At 43.2% G+C, this 18,795-nt stretch overlaps 1 protein-coding gene across 1 annotated transcript in view; it reads left to right on the top strand.

Annotated features, from left to right (window-relative positions):
- The first annotated feature begins 12,713 nt into the window (after positions 1-12,713).
- The window catches only part of Mmp20 (matrix metallopeptidase 20), a 44,521-nt gene continuing 38,439 nt past the window's right edge, over positions 12,714-18,795 (top strand). The window contains exon 1 of the mRNA XM_021207614.1: positions 12,714-12,855. Within this exon, the coding sequence (XP_021063273.1) occupies positions 12,733-12,855 (123 nt within the window). The 5' untranslated portion in view covers positions 12,714-12,732. The remainder of the gene's footprint in view (positions 12,856-18,795) is intronic.

The raw sequence follows: 18,795 nt of genomic DNA on the forward strand, positions 1-18,795 counted from the left end.
CCTGGCAAATACAGAAGTGGATGCTCACAGTCATCTATAGGATGGAACACAGGGCCCCCAAGGAAGGAGCTAGAGAAAGTACCCAAGCAACTGAAGGGATCTGCGACCCTATAGGAGGAACAACAATATGAAATAACCAGCTCCCCCTGAGCTCGTGTCTCTAGTTGCATATGTAGCAGAAGATGGCTTACTCAGAGAGGCCCTTGGTCTTGCAAAGATTATATGCCCCAGTACAGGGGAATGCCAGGGCCAGGAGGCAGGAGTGTGTGGGTTGAGGAGCAGGGCAGGGGAAGGGTCTAGGGGACTTTTAGGGTAGCATTCGAAACGTAAATGAAGAAAATATCTAATTTTTAAAAAAGGAAAAAAATTTAAAAAATAAAGGGACTGTTCCCAGACCACACCTTCAAACTCTAAATGTAAGTAAACCTTTCTTCGCTTAAGTTGTCTTTCTCAGGGATTTCATTACGCAAGGAAAAAAGTAAGTGACACACAAACCCCCTACCCTACCCTACATGGCCACACCTCCCCACCTTCAGCCTTTGCACATACTTCTTCATCCTGGGAACCTTCCTCTCCCTTACCCTCATCTTTTGCTCCAACTTTAGGATGCCATGTAAGGGTTCTCTCTGCTGAAAGCCTGCCCTGCCTCCAGTCGTCTGGAGCGCCCTCATTCCCTGTTCCCTGAGCCTTCACATGGTTCTTCTGTCGTCACAGCTATTAAAACCCTTGTCATGACAGGCTTGTAAGTCCTTACCAAATGGTCAGAATTGGCAACACTCATATGTCCTCACCTGACCAAGGAGAGTCAGCGAGACAGCCTCCATACACACTGCCTAACCCTAGAACCCTTCAGCCCTCTAGAGTCACAAAAGAACAGCCACAAGCAGGACCAAATGGCTGAGGTAGAAATTGTAGAAATACAAAGGAATGCAGAGAAGCATTTCAGGACAAGTCTGGTGGCCATGCTCACAACAGCAACAAAACACAGCTTGCACAGCCACTGTGGCATCCAGTAAGCGCCAGGCTCCTGACAATCCATCAATGCTACGGTCTGCACTAGCCTTGCTTTTCTTAGAACGCTATAATCAGTTCCAGGTCTAGCCTTAGATGATAGGTGCTGGCCTGCACAGAGGACTAAGGAAAGAAAACAATTTAGCCTATGTTTCTGGAAAATGCTCACTATGGTGAAGGAAATAAAAAGTAGAGTCGATACTATTCAAGTGTGTGTGAACACGTAATGAAGGGAAATGTCACTCTCCCACAAGTTGGCTAGGGACAAAAGCATCACTTGTTAATATTCTAGTCAAGAGTGAGACTCACCCATTTCCTACAAGTGCTCAAATGGAGAGACAAGCAAGACAAGCAGGTACCGTGTATGCTGGGCAAGCTTGAGTGCCTGGGGTCAAACACCAGCACCCAGGAAAATGCCAGGCCTGGTGCCAGAAACTTACAACCCCAGCCCTGGAGAGTTGAGAACAGGGGCTCCCCAGGGCTCCCTAACTAGATAGCCTAGTCCAACTGGGAGTCCCAGAAAGATCATGCTTCCAAAAGAGATCAAGGTAGACCAGCAGGATGTGATGGCTCTCTGCTTTAACCTCAGCACTCTGGAAACACAAGCAGGCGACTGACTGTAAGCTTGAGGCCAGCCTGGTCCACACACAAGTTTCAGGCCAGCCAAAACTGCACAGTGAGCACTTGTCTCAGAAACAGGTGGTCTGCAAACATTACTCTAATGACTGCTCAGCCTGCTACCATGCTGTGATAGACTCAAGAAACTATTTTTTCTTAAATGATAACAAAATCAAAGTGAATAGTTCCTAAGAAATGGTGCCTGATGTTGTAGCTTCCATAAAGTGTAAGTACACATGTGCATGTACAAAAATACTAACATTCTGTTTACACAACACACATACACACACATCTCTGATTCGTTCTGCCTATCACAAAGGTAAGCAGTTAAAATCGATGTTTTTAAAAGAGAAAAAAAGGAGATCAGGTAGAAAAAGAATCCCAAAAAGGGGAAGAAAAGGAAGAGAGGCGCACGGCGTCATCGAGCCATAACCATAGCCAGGCTTGTTGTTGTTCTGATAGGAGATGGTTTAGGTCTGCTCGGCCCTTCCGGTTTAGGTCTGCTCGGCCCTTCCTTTCTTGATATTTTAGAAGAAAACTACGAGGTAAGTATGTGTTTGCAAAGGCTTTGACTCTCATCTCCTCAGCCACCGTGCCCGGAGGGAGTTTGCAAAGGCTTTGACTCTCGTCTCCTCAGCCACCGTGACTGGAGGCATTTCAACCCTTTTCAGCCCTGATTCTATGACATTTTGTGGAATTGAGAGCACGGTTAACCCTGCAGAGCTATAATAGAGGCAGCCTCACGTGTAATTACCGTCTCTAAAATCGCCTGCTTCATCTACTTTGCTGATGTGGCTTGCACATTTCACCTAAACAGCTTGAAGCTGCAAATTAGCATTTTCCAAAAAATCCTAGGTTTTTTTGGTGGGAGGGGGCAGTAAATACTTCTTGCAAAATACGACTTTTGTTTCCAGGTCAATATTTTTACACTCCTACCATTTCTTTCTTTTTTTCTTTTTCTTTTTCTTTTTTTTTTTTAGACAGGGTTTCTCTGTATAGCCCTGGTTATCCTGGAACTCACTTTGTAGACCAGGCTGGCCTCGAACTCAGAAATCCACCTGCCTCTGCCTCCTGAGTGCTGGGATTAAAGGCGTGCGCCACCACGCCGGGCTCCCTACCATTTCTTTACTAGAAGGAATGTTTTCAATTGTTCCTGTCTGAAAGAACTGTAGGGGTGGAAATGGAGAGGAGCCTGAGAAAAAGAAGGTCCAGCAAAAGGCCCAAAGCGGGATTCAGCTCAAGGGGAGGTCCCCAGTCCTGACACCGTTACTGAGGCGATAGAGGCTCACAAAAAGGGACCTAGCATGACCCCACTCTGGAAGATCCAACAAGCAGCTGAAAAAGTCAGATGCAGATATTTGCACCCAACCAATGGACAAAAGCTGCTGACCCTTGTGGTTGGATTAGGGAAACGCTGAAAGAAATTGAGGAGGAGGGTGACCTGTAGAAGGACCAGCAGTCTTAAATAATCTGGACCCCCGAGATCTCTCAAACACTGGACCACCAACCAGGCAGTATACACCAGCTGATATGAGGCCCCCAACACATATACAGCAGAGGACTGCTGGGTCTGGGTTCAGTCAGAGAAGATGCACCTAACCCTCAAGAGACTGGAGGCCCCAGAAAGTGTAGAGGTCAGGTGGGGTGGGGGGTAGGGACATCCTCATGGAGACAGGGGGTAGGGAGGAGGTATAGGGTGTGGAAGAGTCAGAGGATGGACTGGGAGGGGAATAAAATCTGGAGGTTAAAATAAATAAATAAATGTTTTTTTTAAAAAAAAAAAAGCTTTGCAGTTGACATATGCCTGTGCTTGTAATAATTAACATTATTGGCCTCTGGAATTGGTACAGGACGTACCCAGACACCAAAATCTCTGCACAAATGAGATTTCTTACCCCAGAGGGGCAGCAGCAATAAGAGTAAGAGCAAGCAGCAAGCAGGCAAGCAAGAACAGTGGGGGGAAAGGGTGGAGTCTGTGCTAGGGTAAGGTGATAAATCCTGCTGCATATGCTAGCCAAATAACGAATTTTGGTAGTTGGACCTTAGTGTTTTGTCTCAGAAATGAGTCTAGTCAAATAAAGGGATAGGCCTTGAGTAAAGTAATCTAATTGTTTTGCAAGCTGAAAGGTAGAAGGCCAAACCTGGTGGCACCATGTTCACCATGTTAGAACCCTTCAATGTTAAATTACAATTTTATGCTGTATGAACATAATTTTCTACAATAATCTCTCCATTAATTTCTATGTTCCAGACTGTGTGCTAATATGCATGTATACACACTCACGTGTAATTCACGTGATTCAGTAAATTTTAGCATCCTAATTTCACAAAGGGAGAAACTAAAGTTTAGAAAGGCCAGACAGCTTACCTGAGATTGCTGTCTGTTTCTCTGGTAATCCAAGAGATTGCAAACTTCATCTACTTAAATCCTGATACTCTAGAAAGTGGTTCCCGAGACTGCTTTATAAAAACAACACCTACACCTCAAGCACACACTCATAATTACTATCCCAAATGGAATATTGCCCTAGTTTAGATTCTAGTAAAGTGATTCCTTAAAATTAGGTAACAACACAAAACTGAAGTTTTAGCTACCTGTTATTTGAGTCTTGAGATTTATTGACATAATTACTTTCAGATTACAGATTAGGGAGTTCTATGGTTCTGCCCTCATAAAAAAAATAAAATTGTGTAAGAAGAGTGATGAATGGCAAACACATTCGTGTTTGCTGGGAGCAAAGGGTAGGAAGTTCCATGGTTACCTCATCTCCTGCTCCTCAATTACATGGTTTGGTTAGTTACACTTCTTTTAAGCCATTACTCCCCACTTTGTGCTTCATTCATCCCCAGAATGCACCTACCTGTGTTGCCTGACCTGCCTGTTTGAGACAGGGTCTCGCGTAGCCCAGACTGGCCTTGGAGTCACTGGCTTCAAATTTGATCCTCTGGCCTCCAGCTCCCAAGTGCTGGAGTTAAGGGTGCGGGACACCATGCTTGGTTGACTTCCCAATGCTCTTAAAATCCAGTGTCTGAATTTTATGATTTTTGAAATACTGCTTTCCAAGAATTCAATTTCAAAAATCTGGTTTTTTACTTTTCTGTACAGAAACAATATATGTAATCATAGGCACTAATCAACAGCTAACTAAAAAGTGAGTCTCAAATTATCTCAATAATTCTTACTTTTGTTTATTGCTTGGTTGATTGGTTGGTTGATTGAGCCTTGTGGAGCCCAGGATGACTTGCTGTGTAGGGAACAGCAACCTTGAGCTGCTGCAACCCCCACTTGCTAAGTGCTAAGGTGGCAGCCATTCCATTCCTGGGTTGCACAGTGCTAGAGATGCGACTCATGGTTTCATGCATGCTACACAAACTTGCTACAGGCTGAGCTGCACCCCAGTGCCTCATGCTTCATTTTCAGCTGTTCACTGTGTATGCTGTGTGGAATGCTGGTCTTGATCAAAGAAACCATCTTTTGATCAGCTCCCTCTGTCCATTCACTTCCCACCCAGTTGGATTGTTTTGTAACTTCACAGGTGGCTTCTGGTCCGCTGCCTTCAGAGTGCTCTCAAGGCTAGAGCTCTGCCCAGCTGATTGCTGATGGAAGGATTTGCTATTACTTGTGCTTCTCTGGAACTCAGTGAAAGGGGTGGTGTCCCTGACTTTCTGTGTGTTTCCTTCCAAACCATAGGAGCCTAGAAGAGTCTTGAGAAATGAACCTTCACTCTTACCAAAGATTAATAGAGTCCCAGACATCTAGATCAAAGAATTCATAGGTGGAGTCAACACTGTGGTATATCAAGATGCTGCCACATCAAACTAGAGGATTTATCCCAATACACACATGCATGCACACACACACACACACACACACACACATACATATGCAAATATAGACTTGTCTGCACACAAACATGCACACACTAACTTTTTAAACACACTCATAGCTTACTTGTTTTTATTACCTAATGCCAACACATCTTACGTATTCATAAATCCACAAAGCAGTGGGTCCATTATTTAGTATTCCAGACCTGGATGGCATCTACAGTAATACTGTATTTGTGACTACTGTAATTTTTTTCTGAGAATTTTCAAACTCCAGTCTCCCTTCATGGCCTTGATAATTTTAAAACTGTATCCCAGTTGTTTGGCAGAATGTTACTTGATTTATATTTGTGTGCTTTTGCACTTTTATACAGAACATGACAGAAAAATATCCACAAAGAAACCCTTTGTTCTTCTTTTCCCACCCATTGTGGAGCCTGTGTTCTAGCATTCCTCTGACTCAGCTGTTACTATGATGGTCTTATTCTTAGTTTCTGAAACTATCATTTTCTGCAAATATTCACTCACTGGCTTACTGCTATCTTTAAGACTGTCTCTTCTCCCCATCGCTGCTTGTGTGTTTGTAACTGCATATGCATAAGCTAATATTTTACTCAGTGAGATGCAACTCAATATTATTACATATTTGATGCTCAAAGTGTCCCACATTGGGCCAGAGGGAACTCCAATGAGTTGGTATGAGTCCCTTGGAACATGCTTTTATCATTCTCTAAGTACCTGCTTCCTGCCTGGCATTATGAGATCATTCGGGTTGGTCTGTCTATTCAGGATGCTATAACAAAACACCCTAAACTGGGTGTCTTTTCAATCTCAGAAAGCCACTTCTCACAGTCAGTCCTAGTAAGTCTATGATCAAGAGGCCTTCCTTGACTCATAGGTTGCAGCTTTCCAATACATCCTCACTGAGTAGAGGAGGAAAGCTTCTCCTGGCCCCTTTATGAGGTCTCTAATGCCACTCACAATGTCTCTGCCCCCATGACCAGTTCAGTTCCCAAAGTCCCTATGTCCTAGTTGTGTCACCCTGGAAGTTAGAGCTTCAACCTGGGAACTCTGGAAGGACACACTCATTATTACACTAAAGGTGTGTCAGATGCTTTAGAATGGTTAGATCGAGGGCAGGGGAACATTTTCAAAGCTCACCCAGCGGATAACTCCTGGCCTCTCCCTTCCTGTTGTGGCCAATGGATTTCCCCCACACTAGATTCTAGTGTGGAGTACTCTCTCCTTCCACCAAAAACTCACTTACTGTCTTTTAAAAGTATGCAGATCTTACTAAAGAAGAATATGGAAAAGGTGTTAGGTATGGGACCCTGCCACTCTCACGCAGATGCTGTGTAGGTCAGTTCACTTTGGATAGTGCTACCCTGAGGCATAGGGTGGGTAAGAAAGCAACCCTAAAAGGCCAGGAAGAGCAAGCCCCTAAGCAGAGATCAGCTGTGGTCTCCGCTTCATTTCTTGCCTCGAGTCCCGGCTTTAGCTTCACCGATGGTAGCCTAAACAAATCTTTCCCTCTCCTGAACTGATTTTGGTCAACAGTTTTTGATGGTGACAGAAATCGGCCTAAGACACATGGCCTCTCCGTGTTCCTTTCTGTTGGTGTCACCAAGATGAAGTGGTAGCACATATCCAGGGGAGGAAGTAAAAGGGCGACATGAGCCACTGTAAGGAAATGTCAAGACTGCCTGCTTGTTCAGATCTGGCAGCTACTACGGGAGGCAGTAGGGGCCACAAGGCTTACCTTTTTTTTTTTTTTTCAGTGATTGTTGTAATATCTTTTACTTTCCTGAAACCAAAAGGTGATAATTAATCTGTATGTTCATTTATTCATTAGAAAAATGTAGGTGGTTTTCACTATCGAACAATCAATAAGCTTATAATTTAATTAGCTGAATGATGCTAGTCGATCTGTTTTCTTTCTTCTTGTTTTCTTTTGAGATGTGATTTATCCCAGAATATACAATTAATATGACATCTATATTTAACAAACTTCGGTAGTTCCCTAGACCCTACAAGTGTAGTTCCCATGGTCTCTCTTCCATTCAACAAAGGCATCAGAATACAACCAGGATGTAAGGCTTTAAGATGTATTGGTGATGGGGCTGGTGAGATGGCTCAGTGGGTAAGAGCACCCAACTGCTCTCCCAAAGGTCCAGAGTTCAAATCCCAGCAACCACATGGTGGCTCATAACCATCCGTAACAAGATCTGACGCCCTCTTCTGGAGTGTCTGAAGACAGCTACAGTGTACTTACATATAATAAATAAATAAATCTTTAAAAAAAAAAGATGTATTGGTGATAAGTCCCTTACAACAGACTTCACAGATAAGTTTCAAATGATAGCTATCACAGTAAACTGGCGTATTCTTGATAGTTTTCATATTTTTATTATCCTATCTCAGACTCCATGATTATACTCACTCAGCCAATTCAATGATTCTCCACTGTTAGCATGCATCAGGTCTGCCTGAAGAGCTTTAGGACTTGGAGTGAGGGGGCTAGATGATTCAGCTGGTAAGGCAGCTTGCTGCTAAGCTAAGCCTGATAACCTGAATTGGATGCCTGGGACTCACATGATGGAAGGAGAAACCCCTGATTCCTTCAAGTTATTCTCTGAACACCACACAGACACATCACCTTTTCTCTCACTGAAAACACACACACACACACACACACACACACACACATGCATACACACTTACAAACACATGCACATACACACATGCATACATACAAACACATGCACACACACATGCATATACACATACAAACACATGCACACATACACACATGCATACACACATACAAACACGTGTACACACACATACAAACACATGCACACACACATGCACATGTGTCAGGAGCCCTAATGGGACAAGCTAATAACTAGCAGGTGATCATCCTGAAGTGGCCTGCCTTGGATTATTATATAATCTGCGACAGGTGAGCCCTCATTAAGCAAGGCTGTGAGGGACTCATTTTAGGAATGATTCCTGCTATTAAAATGCTTTTTCTGTTATTATTAAACATACATAACTATCACTAAGTAGTGGTGGCACACCCCTTTGGAGCAGCTCTCCGCAGATCCGCGAAGATGTACCATCTTGTAGTGATGCTATATAGACAAATAGATGACTTAANTCTTAATGATGACTCTATAAGAATTCCTAAAATTATATCTATGATTATTAAGCTCTTTTATAATGGGACTGCTATTAGGTCCTTTTCTGATCATCAAAGTTGCAATGAGAACTCTGCCAGTCTCCCAAGTGTCATCAGTTAATTGCTCTTAGATGGTAACCAGGCTTTCTCCTACTCAGAGCACATTCCAAGAGGCTGTAAAACAATTAACCAAACATCATAAAAAGGGGAACTAACGATTTATTATAGGTGCTAGGACAGAATATAAAATATTGTCTGGATTTATCTATAGAAAACTGCACTTATAACTTAGTTATGGTTTTAAACCTTCAGTCAACCTGTGAAGCTAAGACAGGTGATGGATGTTAGGTAATCACTCTTATATATGCATGTAAACACTCTCTTTTGTAAACTTCTATTTTAATTTATGATTTGATTTTCTGTGTGAACTTTTGATGAACTTTGTAACATGTGAGCATGTATCCTGAATGATGTTTAAGGTCTGAGGACAATGAGAAGAGTCGGGACTGAGGGACGGAGGTGAGAGGAATGGAGGTGAGAGGAACTGAGCTGAGAGAGGAACTGAGCTCTGTGAGTTACACAGAACACTTTTTAGATTAGAAGGAGAATGCAGCGTGGAGTAACTTAGAAATTATAGGTAACATAAAATACTAAGAGAGCAATGTGCAGAATGCAGAGGGAAAGAGGGAAAAGAAGACGCTGCAGAGAGCAGAAGGAGCGGGCAGGCTTCTCCTTACCATGGGACAGAACAGTCNCCATGGTAAAGACAAGGCAGGCTTAGTCTTATTAANAGAAACAAAGCTTTTTTCTTACAAACATGGGTTTAATTCATTTAGCATTAAAAAGGTAGGACCCTTTTCTTTCTCTATGTAATAAAGATTAGAGCGCATTTTTCATCCAGAATGAATGAACCGGTGCTTGGTCTTCTGCTCCATATGCATCAGTATGGATGTGTGTGTGTGTGTGTGTGTGTGTGTGTGTGTGTGTGTGTAATTGTGAGAAAGCATGCAAGCTGGGCCCAACTGGGTTTGAATGAAAATGAATAAATCAGCATGAATGAAGCTGAATATGAATTTATGTGAGATTATGCATATTTGCTTATGTAAAAGTTTTTCCTTCTACGAGTGTTATTCTCTTCCTCTGGTTCAATAGAAGTTTATTGCTTCAAACTTCCCCCAGCCTGACCAGCAAGGGGCATCAGGACAATAGGGGAAAGGCTCCAGCAATGAATCCTTTACTCAATCTCCTGCTGTGTTAGGATGAGGGGCTGAGTGCCAGAGACTGCAGTTTCTGGCCTCAGAGGATCACAGAAGGCAGGTCAGCTACAACAGCATAGTAACTTAGACTTAGATAAGTCAACTTTTTATTATACAGCAACCTTAAATTTCTCATAAGACAAAGCCTTACCCTCTGCCTATGCTCTTCGCACTCCACTGCCTCAAGAAGAACTGACAAGAAAGAAGAAACACCCCACACTGGAGCTGGCCCCTGCCACACACATGCATACACATACATGCATACACACATACAACACATGCACACACGCACACACACACACACACACATATATATACACATACACACACATGCATACACACATACAAACACATGCATACACTCACATACACAAATGACATCCACATGCGCATAGACAGCACCTACTGCACTTAGTGTATTATGGAGACAAGAGAGCAGAAGACATGAAGTTGTCAGGAAAATGGGGAGAGGGCATGCACTGCAAGAAGTTGAATCAGAAGCGTGGATTTAATCTAAATACATTGTATTTGTGTGAGAAATTTTAAGAAAATGTTTAATAAAAGTTTGATTTTTAGTTAAAAACTTTTTTAAAATTAAGACTCAGACCAACAGGTCTCATCTCCGAAACTTCAGATTCGGTGGCACTCCGTGGTGCCTGAGAGGTCGCATTTCCTGCAAGTTCTCCGTTGATGGTGACCTTTGGGTCCAGAGAGTTTGAGGCATAGTGTTCCATCTACCCTCTCACCAGCACGTTTACTGAATGCCAATCAGCTTCCAGGCACTGAAAGAAAACGCAGCAGAGCCGACTTCATATGCACTAACGCCGCCCCTACACTGGGCTAAAACCTCTACAGTGTCATGGTTTGCCCCGTGCTTTATAAGTTGCCATTTTCCCCCTATTTTAAAGATAAAAATATCACAGCCAAAAGAAATGAATCATCCTGGTAGATCATATGCACAGGAGTCAAAATTAGGACCTGAACCGCCAAAGCTTAAAAAAACAAAAAAACATAAATAAGATACTTTAAAGAGATAAGTAAGGGCCTGAGAGAAAACTATCTGCAAGCACACAGAACGCATGCAGGGGTGAGGAAAGGGTTACAATCCAGGCACATGCCAGGGCGAGCCACAGAGTGTGCTACACCCAAAGAAGGGTAAGAAAAAAGAGGAATATGTATGAGCAGCCTGGCTGCAAACTGCATTGGTTTTGGAGAGCTGAGGCCAGAGCGGCTGCAGCCCCTTGGTGGACCTCTCTGGAAAAGCTTCTTTTCTGAATGACTGATACCTTAAATCGTGCTAAAAGTGAGGAACTTGGTGGAGGACATGCTGGTGGGGGGGGGGGGGGTACATTTGTTTCCTTTCTGTTTGAGCTATCAGGTGGCACCAGCAGACACTGTCCTGTAACCAGTATTGTCCTGTAATGCTGAAGTTTGCACATGAGGGCTCTGTCTAATGCTCCTAGACATGAAATAATTTGTCCAATCTCACTTACAATTTAAGCCCAGTCTTTCTAGACTTCCCATGTTTCTCCAGATTAAAGACTATAAGGCCAGGGGATGAAGAGATGGCTCAGTTAGTGACACTTGTTAGTAAGCAGGAGGACCGGGGTTCCACCCACAGAATCTATGTTAAAAGCTAGGCATGGCTCTTAGCAGCAGGGCAGACTCAATGATCATGTTTGCCTCTTCAGTTCTTACCCAAGCCTCTGAATAAAGTGTTTTAAACCCTGCAAACCAAGCACAGTAGCATGCCCTTCCAGACCTGGTACTGAAGATGGGGCCACCCTAGCTTATTTGCAAGGTCCATGCCAGCGAGAAGCCTTGTCTCAAAATAAAAAAGTCCTCTGGCTTAACACATATGTGAATTTGTATCTGCACACGTGAGTACACACACAGATATGACTCTGAACTACCAGAATGCCCTTAAAATGGCAAGTTTTGTCTAATGTTCTGGTTAACAGACATAGCTTCAGTGTTATCTCACTGAAAAGCCTTCTGGCAGTTCTGAGGGTCACTCTCAACCCTCGTTAGCATGAAGTTATATAAAGTTGGCTTGTGTGTCTTAGAACCACCAGCAGCAGCAGTATCAGTAGCAGCAACAACAGCAACAGCAACATCAACAACAGCAGCAACAACAACAGCAGCACCAGTACTGTTTCCTTGACATAGAAGGAAATGCAGATACAAGATGCTAAAGATTGACTTGAAAGTGTAGACAGCTCAATTGTACTATAATCCAACTATGTTCTAATCATTTAACTTTTTTTCTTTTTTTAAATTGGACCTATTCATTCATCCATTCATTCTTTTACAGTAGGATGCAGAAGGTGCCACAACATGCATATAGAATTCAGAGGGCAACTTGTAAACATTATTTCTCTCCTTCCACCATGTAGGTCCTGGGGAATGAACCCAGGTCATCAGGCTTGCCTGTGGGTACAAATAAAGACTCAGTAAAGACTCACTGAACTACCTCACTAGCCCCTGCTTTCAAAGGGGGTCTTAAAAGTAGGGCTTTTAAATCCCAAATGGATGGGATTCAGATAAATCAAGTTCACACCAATTTCTGCACATAGCTAACAAGTGCCATTAAAAGTAACCATTTCTCTCCCTTTATGATTTGGTCAATCAGAAAGAATGAAGCTTTCCCTGATCCTGTGCATGGCTGTTACCCCTTCATCAGGGGGAGAAACAAGCTGTGTAATTACCATTTGAGACATGAATCATCACTTACAGGGCCCAGCCCTATGTGACTCTATAAAAGGAGCTTGGTCAAGGTGCAAATGTGCACTGTCTGCCACCCCTGGGCGGATACAATCATCAAGCAAGCAAGAGGAGATGAAGGTGCTACCTGCCTCTGGCCTTGCTGTCCTTGTCACAGCTTTAAAGTTTGCCACTGCAGCCCCCAACCTACTGGCAGCCACCCCTAGGACCTTCAGGAGCAACTACCACCTCGCACAGGTTTGTGACTCTCTGCCCCATCCCCTCTTTCCTCTCCTAACCCAGTACACCCAACAGGGCATAATAAGAAAGTAAACAAAAATATTACTTTAAAAAATCATTTTACAACTCCACAGAAGCCCAGTGGGCCGTGCTCGCTAAGGTTACTGCCTGGTGCTTATGAGGTGCATGAGTTACATGGCTGAGTTAACGGCTGAACAAAATATCTGTGGCTCATACTATACAGAACTTGAATGTGGTTATACAACATACAAAACTCAAAAACAAGTATTTGAGGAAAAGTAAGATCAGAAATATAAAGACTGAGGTAGGCTGCAAATTTAATACTGAGTGCTTGGCAGCCACAGAAAAGGGTTTTTTTATGTTCACATTTTGAAAATAAATGGCCTTTATGGTCAAGGTAACCTTGGTCAGAATTAAGACAGGTCACACTTCCTTCTCATTTGTGGGTCTCTTCTCCACAATCTTTTCCTCAACTTTACTTTCTGCCTTGGGATCTCTCCCATCTGACCGTGGTATGAAGGAACTGATACAACCAGCCATGCTAGAATTTTGTAAAGATCCCATGCCTGAAAGTCACCCCAAATACAGAGAAGTTGGTTAAAGGAGGACAGTGGTTCTTAACCTGTAGAAGTGGTTTTCTAATGACAGAATTGCTATCAATAGGGAAAGGTGTTTGATGAAGAGAGTCTGATGAAACTACAGCTTGCATGTGGTTTCATCTCTGCCTGGGGCTACTGTCCTTCTGTCCAGCTGTACCCATGGCCAGCTTGGGCCCAAGGGCTAGAGACCTATGCACACTGAACTGTCCCCCATGCACACTAGACTGTCCCTATGCACACTAGACTGTCCCTATCCACACTGGACTGTACCTATGCACACTGCACTGTTCCTATTCACACTGGACTGTTACTATGCACACTGCACTGTCCCTATGCACACTGGGCTGTCATCTATACACAATGGACTGTCTCCATGCACACTGGACTGTCCCTATCCACACTAGACTATCTCCATCTACACTGGATTGTTCCTATCCATACTGAACTGTCCCCATGCACACTGGATTGTCCCCATGAACACTGGACTGTCCCCATGGACACTGAACTGTCCCCATGCACATTGGACTGTCCCCATGAACACTGAACTGTCCCCATGCACACTGGACTGTCCCCATGAACACTAGACTGTCTCCATGCACACTGGACTGTCCCCATGTACACTGAACTGTCCCTATGCACACTGGACTGTCCCCACGCACACTGGACTGTCCCTATGCACACTGGACTGTCCCTATGCACAATGGACTGTCCCTATGCACACTGGACTGTCCCTGTGCACACTGGACTGTCCCTGTGCACACTGGACTGTCGTCTCTGTGCACACTGCACTGTCTCCATCAATTGTTTTGCCACTCATCCATTCCAGTGGACCAGTTTCTTTTACAACATGAAAGCAGTCAGGGAACATTCGCCCTAGCAATTCTGCATATAATTACCAGAAAATTCCAATGTCAATAGGAGATGTCCCCTTCACAGATGACGACCTCTTCCATAGACGATGTCAACAGTAGATGCCCACTTCCACAGAAATGCCAATATCAACAGTAGGTGCCCATTTGAGTCAAACTTTCTTTGACCAAAGCCATGTGTAGAGGAGCCCAATTCAGAGTAGCTCCAGGTACTAAAATTATAAATTGTGTTTTACTGCGACCCTTGTGGGTTCTTTCTCTCTTTAATGTAATTCCCTCCTCCAGAATCATGGCTTCTCTAATTCAGAAACTATAAAGGTTTTGTGATGCCCTGACACATACAGCAGGCTGGTGCTCAGCCAGAATAGGACCTATCCGGTGAGGCCCATCTGTTCCTAGTCCTTGAGTGAAGAGAGCAAGAGGGGGCATAAAGAGGTCACTAGGTCATGAACTAGGAAGTATCTTCCACACTGGTCTTTTCTTTCCAAAATCACTAGCTAAGAAATATAACACCAGAGACCTCTGTCCCCAAACCCAAAGATATAAACATCTGCATGTGAGAACTTCAACAGTTCTTACTTAATTTATTTGATGTTCCGTTGTATCCTTAAATTAAGATTTTTTAATCTGCATTGAGGCTATGGAAATGATATAATAGGCTGTAGGCATAGTATGAATGAGCTAAGGATATAGGTCAATAGTAGAGCACTCATCTACCTAACATGCCTGAGGTGTTGGTTCAATCCTAGTCTCTCTCTCTCTCTCTCTCTCTCTCTCTCTCTCTCTCTCTCTCTCTCTCTCTCTCTCTCACACACACACACACACACACACACACACACACACACACACACACAGGGGTGGGGAGGGGCAAATACCTAACTTCTCCCTACAATCAAGGATTTATCTATTTTAAGTGGTTTGCTTGCTTTTTAAAATAGTGCAGATGTTTCTTGTTTTATGACGCTGTTGTATTTTGATAACCTCATCATAAGCTCAAAATATCATGAGTCGAACAGCTTACCAAAAACTTTTGCTTAATAACACAGCAGCTTGTTACTGTGCAGCTCAGGGCTGTGGTTTGTGGCTAAGGCTCAGGATCCAAAGAGAAACCCTCATTGTATACTGCCAGCCTTGGAAACACCAAGAGGCAAAGTTTGCAGTGTGGTTTGTACTAAGAGAACATCACTTTCACCCTGTTATGAAGGCAAAAATCATTAAGTCAGCCTATTGTAACATGGGAACTATCTAGTGGTGTTGGCATAACATTTAAAACATCCTTCTAAATTGTCTTTAAACATAGTGTAATTCTCATTTACCACATATTCATGAGAAATTAAACCATGCAAAAGAAGCCCCTGGACCTCTGAGCCCTTGGCACCACTCTGTTTTCTGTGATAAAGATTTTTAATTGTTATTATCTTTAAATATTGGCTTCTACTTTTCTCACTAAATATTATATCAAAGAACACTTTGGATTTTATGCTATTTCCATGACTTTATTTTTAAAGAGTCACAAATAGGAACTAAAGAGATGGCTCAGAGTTCAATTCCCAGCATCCACATGGCCACTCACTGTCTTGCAGCTCCAGTTTCAGGGCCTCCAATGCTGTCTTGTAAAATCTATAGGTTCCTCCATTTACATGGAGTACATACATTCACTCAGGAACACATATATACACACAAAACTTTTAAAAATATTTAAAATACATTAATTAACAAAATATCACAAATATTTCTGAATATGTGTACATTAGCATTTCCTTATCCATTGCACTGGTGTGATCAGTGTAGCCTTAGACGGGTGGGAAGGCTGAAGCTGGCAAGAAAACTAAAGTAAGAGAAATTCAAAGAATTGTGCTGGCATGTTTGTGGTGTAGCCTGCACTGCAACCTATAGTTTTTCAGAAAGTGTCAAAGTTGTTACAAATCTCTTTGAATGACTCTTAAACAAAAATAAAGGAAAATGTTGGAGAAAGTATGCCCTAGCCATTCCTTAGCCCAGTTACAGACAGGAGGAATGTCTAACTGTCCTTAGATGTTGGCAGGAAGGTGGGACCATCAGCCAGCAGATGGGGGCCATCTTACCCTCCCTTACTTCTATCCATCAAACACTGGAAAAGAAGCTGGCAGAGGGTGGCTTGGTAGAGAATGCTAAGACTTAGTGGTTTGGCAGCAGGGGAGACAGAAAGGGCGCTGGGCAACTGCAAGGCACTGCACAAAAGTGGTGGCCTACAGGGCAGGACAGTTCTACATGAATCTCTAAGTGCCAAATGGAACATTTGACTCCAGAAAGGATGCCAAAGCCTTGTCAACAGCGCTGGCAAGAAAGTCCCCAGAACGTTTCACTCTCCTTAATTTATAACATATAACAATCCTCCAAACACCTGCCTTTCAAACTCACCAAGTCACCATCTCCTTGATGTCACTGCAGTGATGAGGTTCTGTACCTTCATTAACTAGGCATCAATCCTGATTTTATTTCATTAAAATTGACTGTTCTTCTATCTATTAAGTTCAGCCTTAAACCTTTAAAGCTATAGGTTTGCCTATTTTAAAGAAAAAGAAAAACATTTATTACAAAATTGTGCACATTTACAGCAGAAAACAAAAACAATAATCAAAAGCAAAAGTCCAGGTGTGTGTAGCTTTCAAACGGACTGCCAGTGCTCAGGCCAGGGCTTGGGACGAGGCAAGCAGGTGCCTGGTTTTCATTTTGAGGTTCATCTGTCTGTTTGCTTTTGAACTCTTAACATATTCTATGAGAATTTCATAATGCAAACAATATACTCCAGCTCCTTTCAGATCCTATCCACTTCCCCCATCCCAGTGTCACACTCTTTCTTTTTTAATAAGTAGTCCACTGAGTCACAAAGTGCCACTCATACACTCACGGTGTGGACCATTCTGGAGGCATGGTCAACCTGCGGGACCACAACACTAAGAACACTGATTCACCCTCCTCTGCTAGGGGTGGGAGTGGGGCATCATGTGTCCCTCCCCCATAAGATCTTGTGAGCATACAGCTTTGGCATTGATTTGGGGGGTGGGGGTGCCCAGTGTTCATAAAAATGTTTTCTCTATCTTGACTATTGAGTCTGTAGTAATTCCACATCCTTGCTTGTGACTATGTCACTTTAACAGTAGCGGTAAATATGGCCTTTGCCTAATTTATCATGAACATCTCCCTTCTACGGTCACATCTCATGAAGCAGATATCAGAAGACCAAATATAGCACATTCTCTAACAAGGGAAGAAAATGTGTGAAGCTAGAACATCTCACGTATACAGAGCCACTGGTCTTAGATGTACTCCTCTATCCTCTGTTCTTGGAGACACATAATTGAGACGTCACTTTAAGTTGCTGCAGCAGCAACTTGTGCCCAAAATAGAAGCCTTCAAAGTGGCTTCATCCTAAAACAAACAAACATATAAAATCCCCGAGCACAGATGGAGGCAGAGCCAAATCTCCCGACTCTCAGAGCTCCTCCGTCTAGGTGGAAGGCCTAGGAGTGACAGTGAAAGGCCTTCTCTTTTCTCATAGATACTTGTCTTAGCTACACCTATTCATTTCTATTTATGTACATATGTTTGTATGAGGGTACACCACATGTGTGTGAGCTCACAAAGCAGGCATCAGATCTGCTGGAGCTGCTGTTACAGGCAGGTGCAAACCACCCAACCTGGCTTCTGGGAACCAAACTCAGGTCCTCTGGAAGAGCAATGAGCACTTTTAACTGCTGAACCATCCCTCTAGCTCCTTAGCTAAACTTAAGCGGTGATCACCACAAAGTGAACTCTTCTTAGAGGCAGGACAGCGAGTTAGGGAACAGAACATGAACAATAACTACAGCAACTTTATTGCATAAAACTTGTGGGCACGGAGAGCATAAAAGGGAAGATAATATAATTGCCTAGAATTGCTCCACCCACAGACAACCAACACTAACCACCAGACCTCACTATCTCCCTTCATCATTTACTGCATGTGCTTAATTCTGAAATTGCTATAATTTGGTAGAGGTTTCTCCTCTATTTTACTCTGTGTGGTTGTTTCATTCTCTGGGTCATTAAATGTTTCTCTTTCAGAAATATGATCTTAAGATAGACCTCTGTGCCACACGATATATAATAGTATTTCTAACAAGTTCCCTGTTGTAGGTGGGGATGTAGCTTAGTAGTAGAACATTTGCACAACAAGCCAAAGCCTCCAGGCTCATGCTCAGCACTACAAAACCAAAAGGGAAAACAAAACCTGCTATAAAACATAAAGCTGCTGCCAAGAGGTTGTGCAGTCCTGTGAAGTTCAGGTCACCCTAACCCCAATCGAACGTCTACAGCAGTGGTGAACACGGGGTCCTAGAGCTTTGACCTTTTAAAAGGTACACCTCTAAAGAAACCTGACCCTCCTTCCTTTAGCAGCCATCACTTCTCAGAGCCTCAGGCCAGGGAGGGGCTGATGGGCCCCTCCT

This window comes from Mus pahari, chromosome 10, assembly GCF_900095145.1.
Source record: "Mus pahari chromosome 10, PAHARI_EIJ_v1.1, whole genome shotgun sequence".
Classification (NCBI taxonomy): domain Eukaryota; kingdom Metazoa; phylum Chordata; class Mammalia; order Rodentia; family Muridae; genus Mus; species Mus pahari.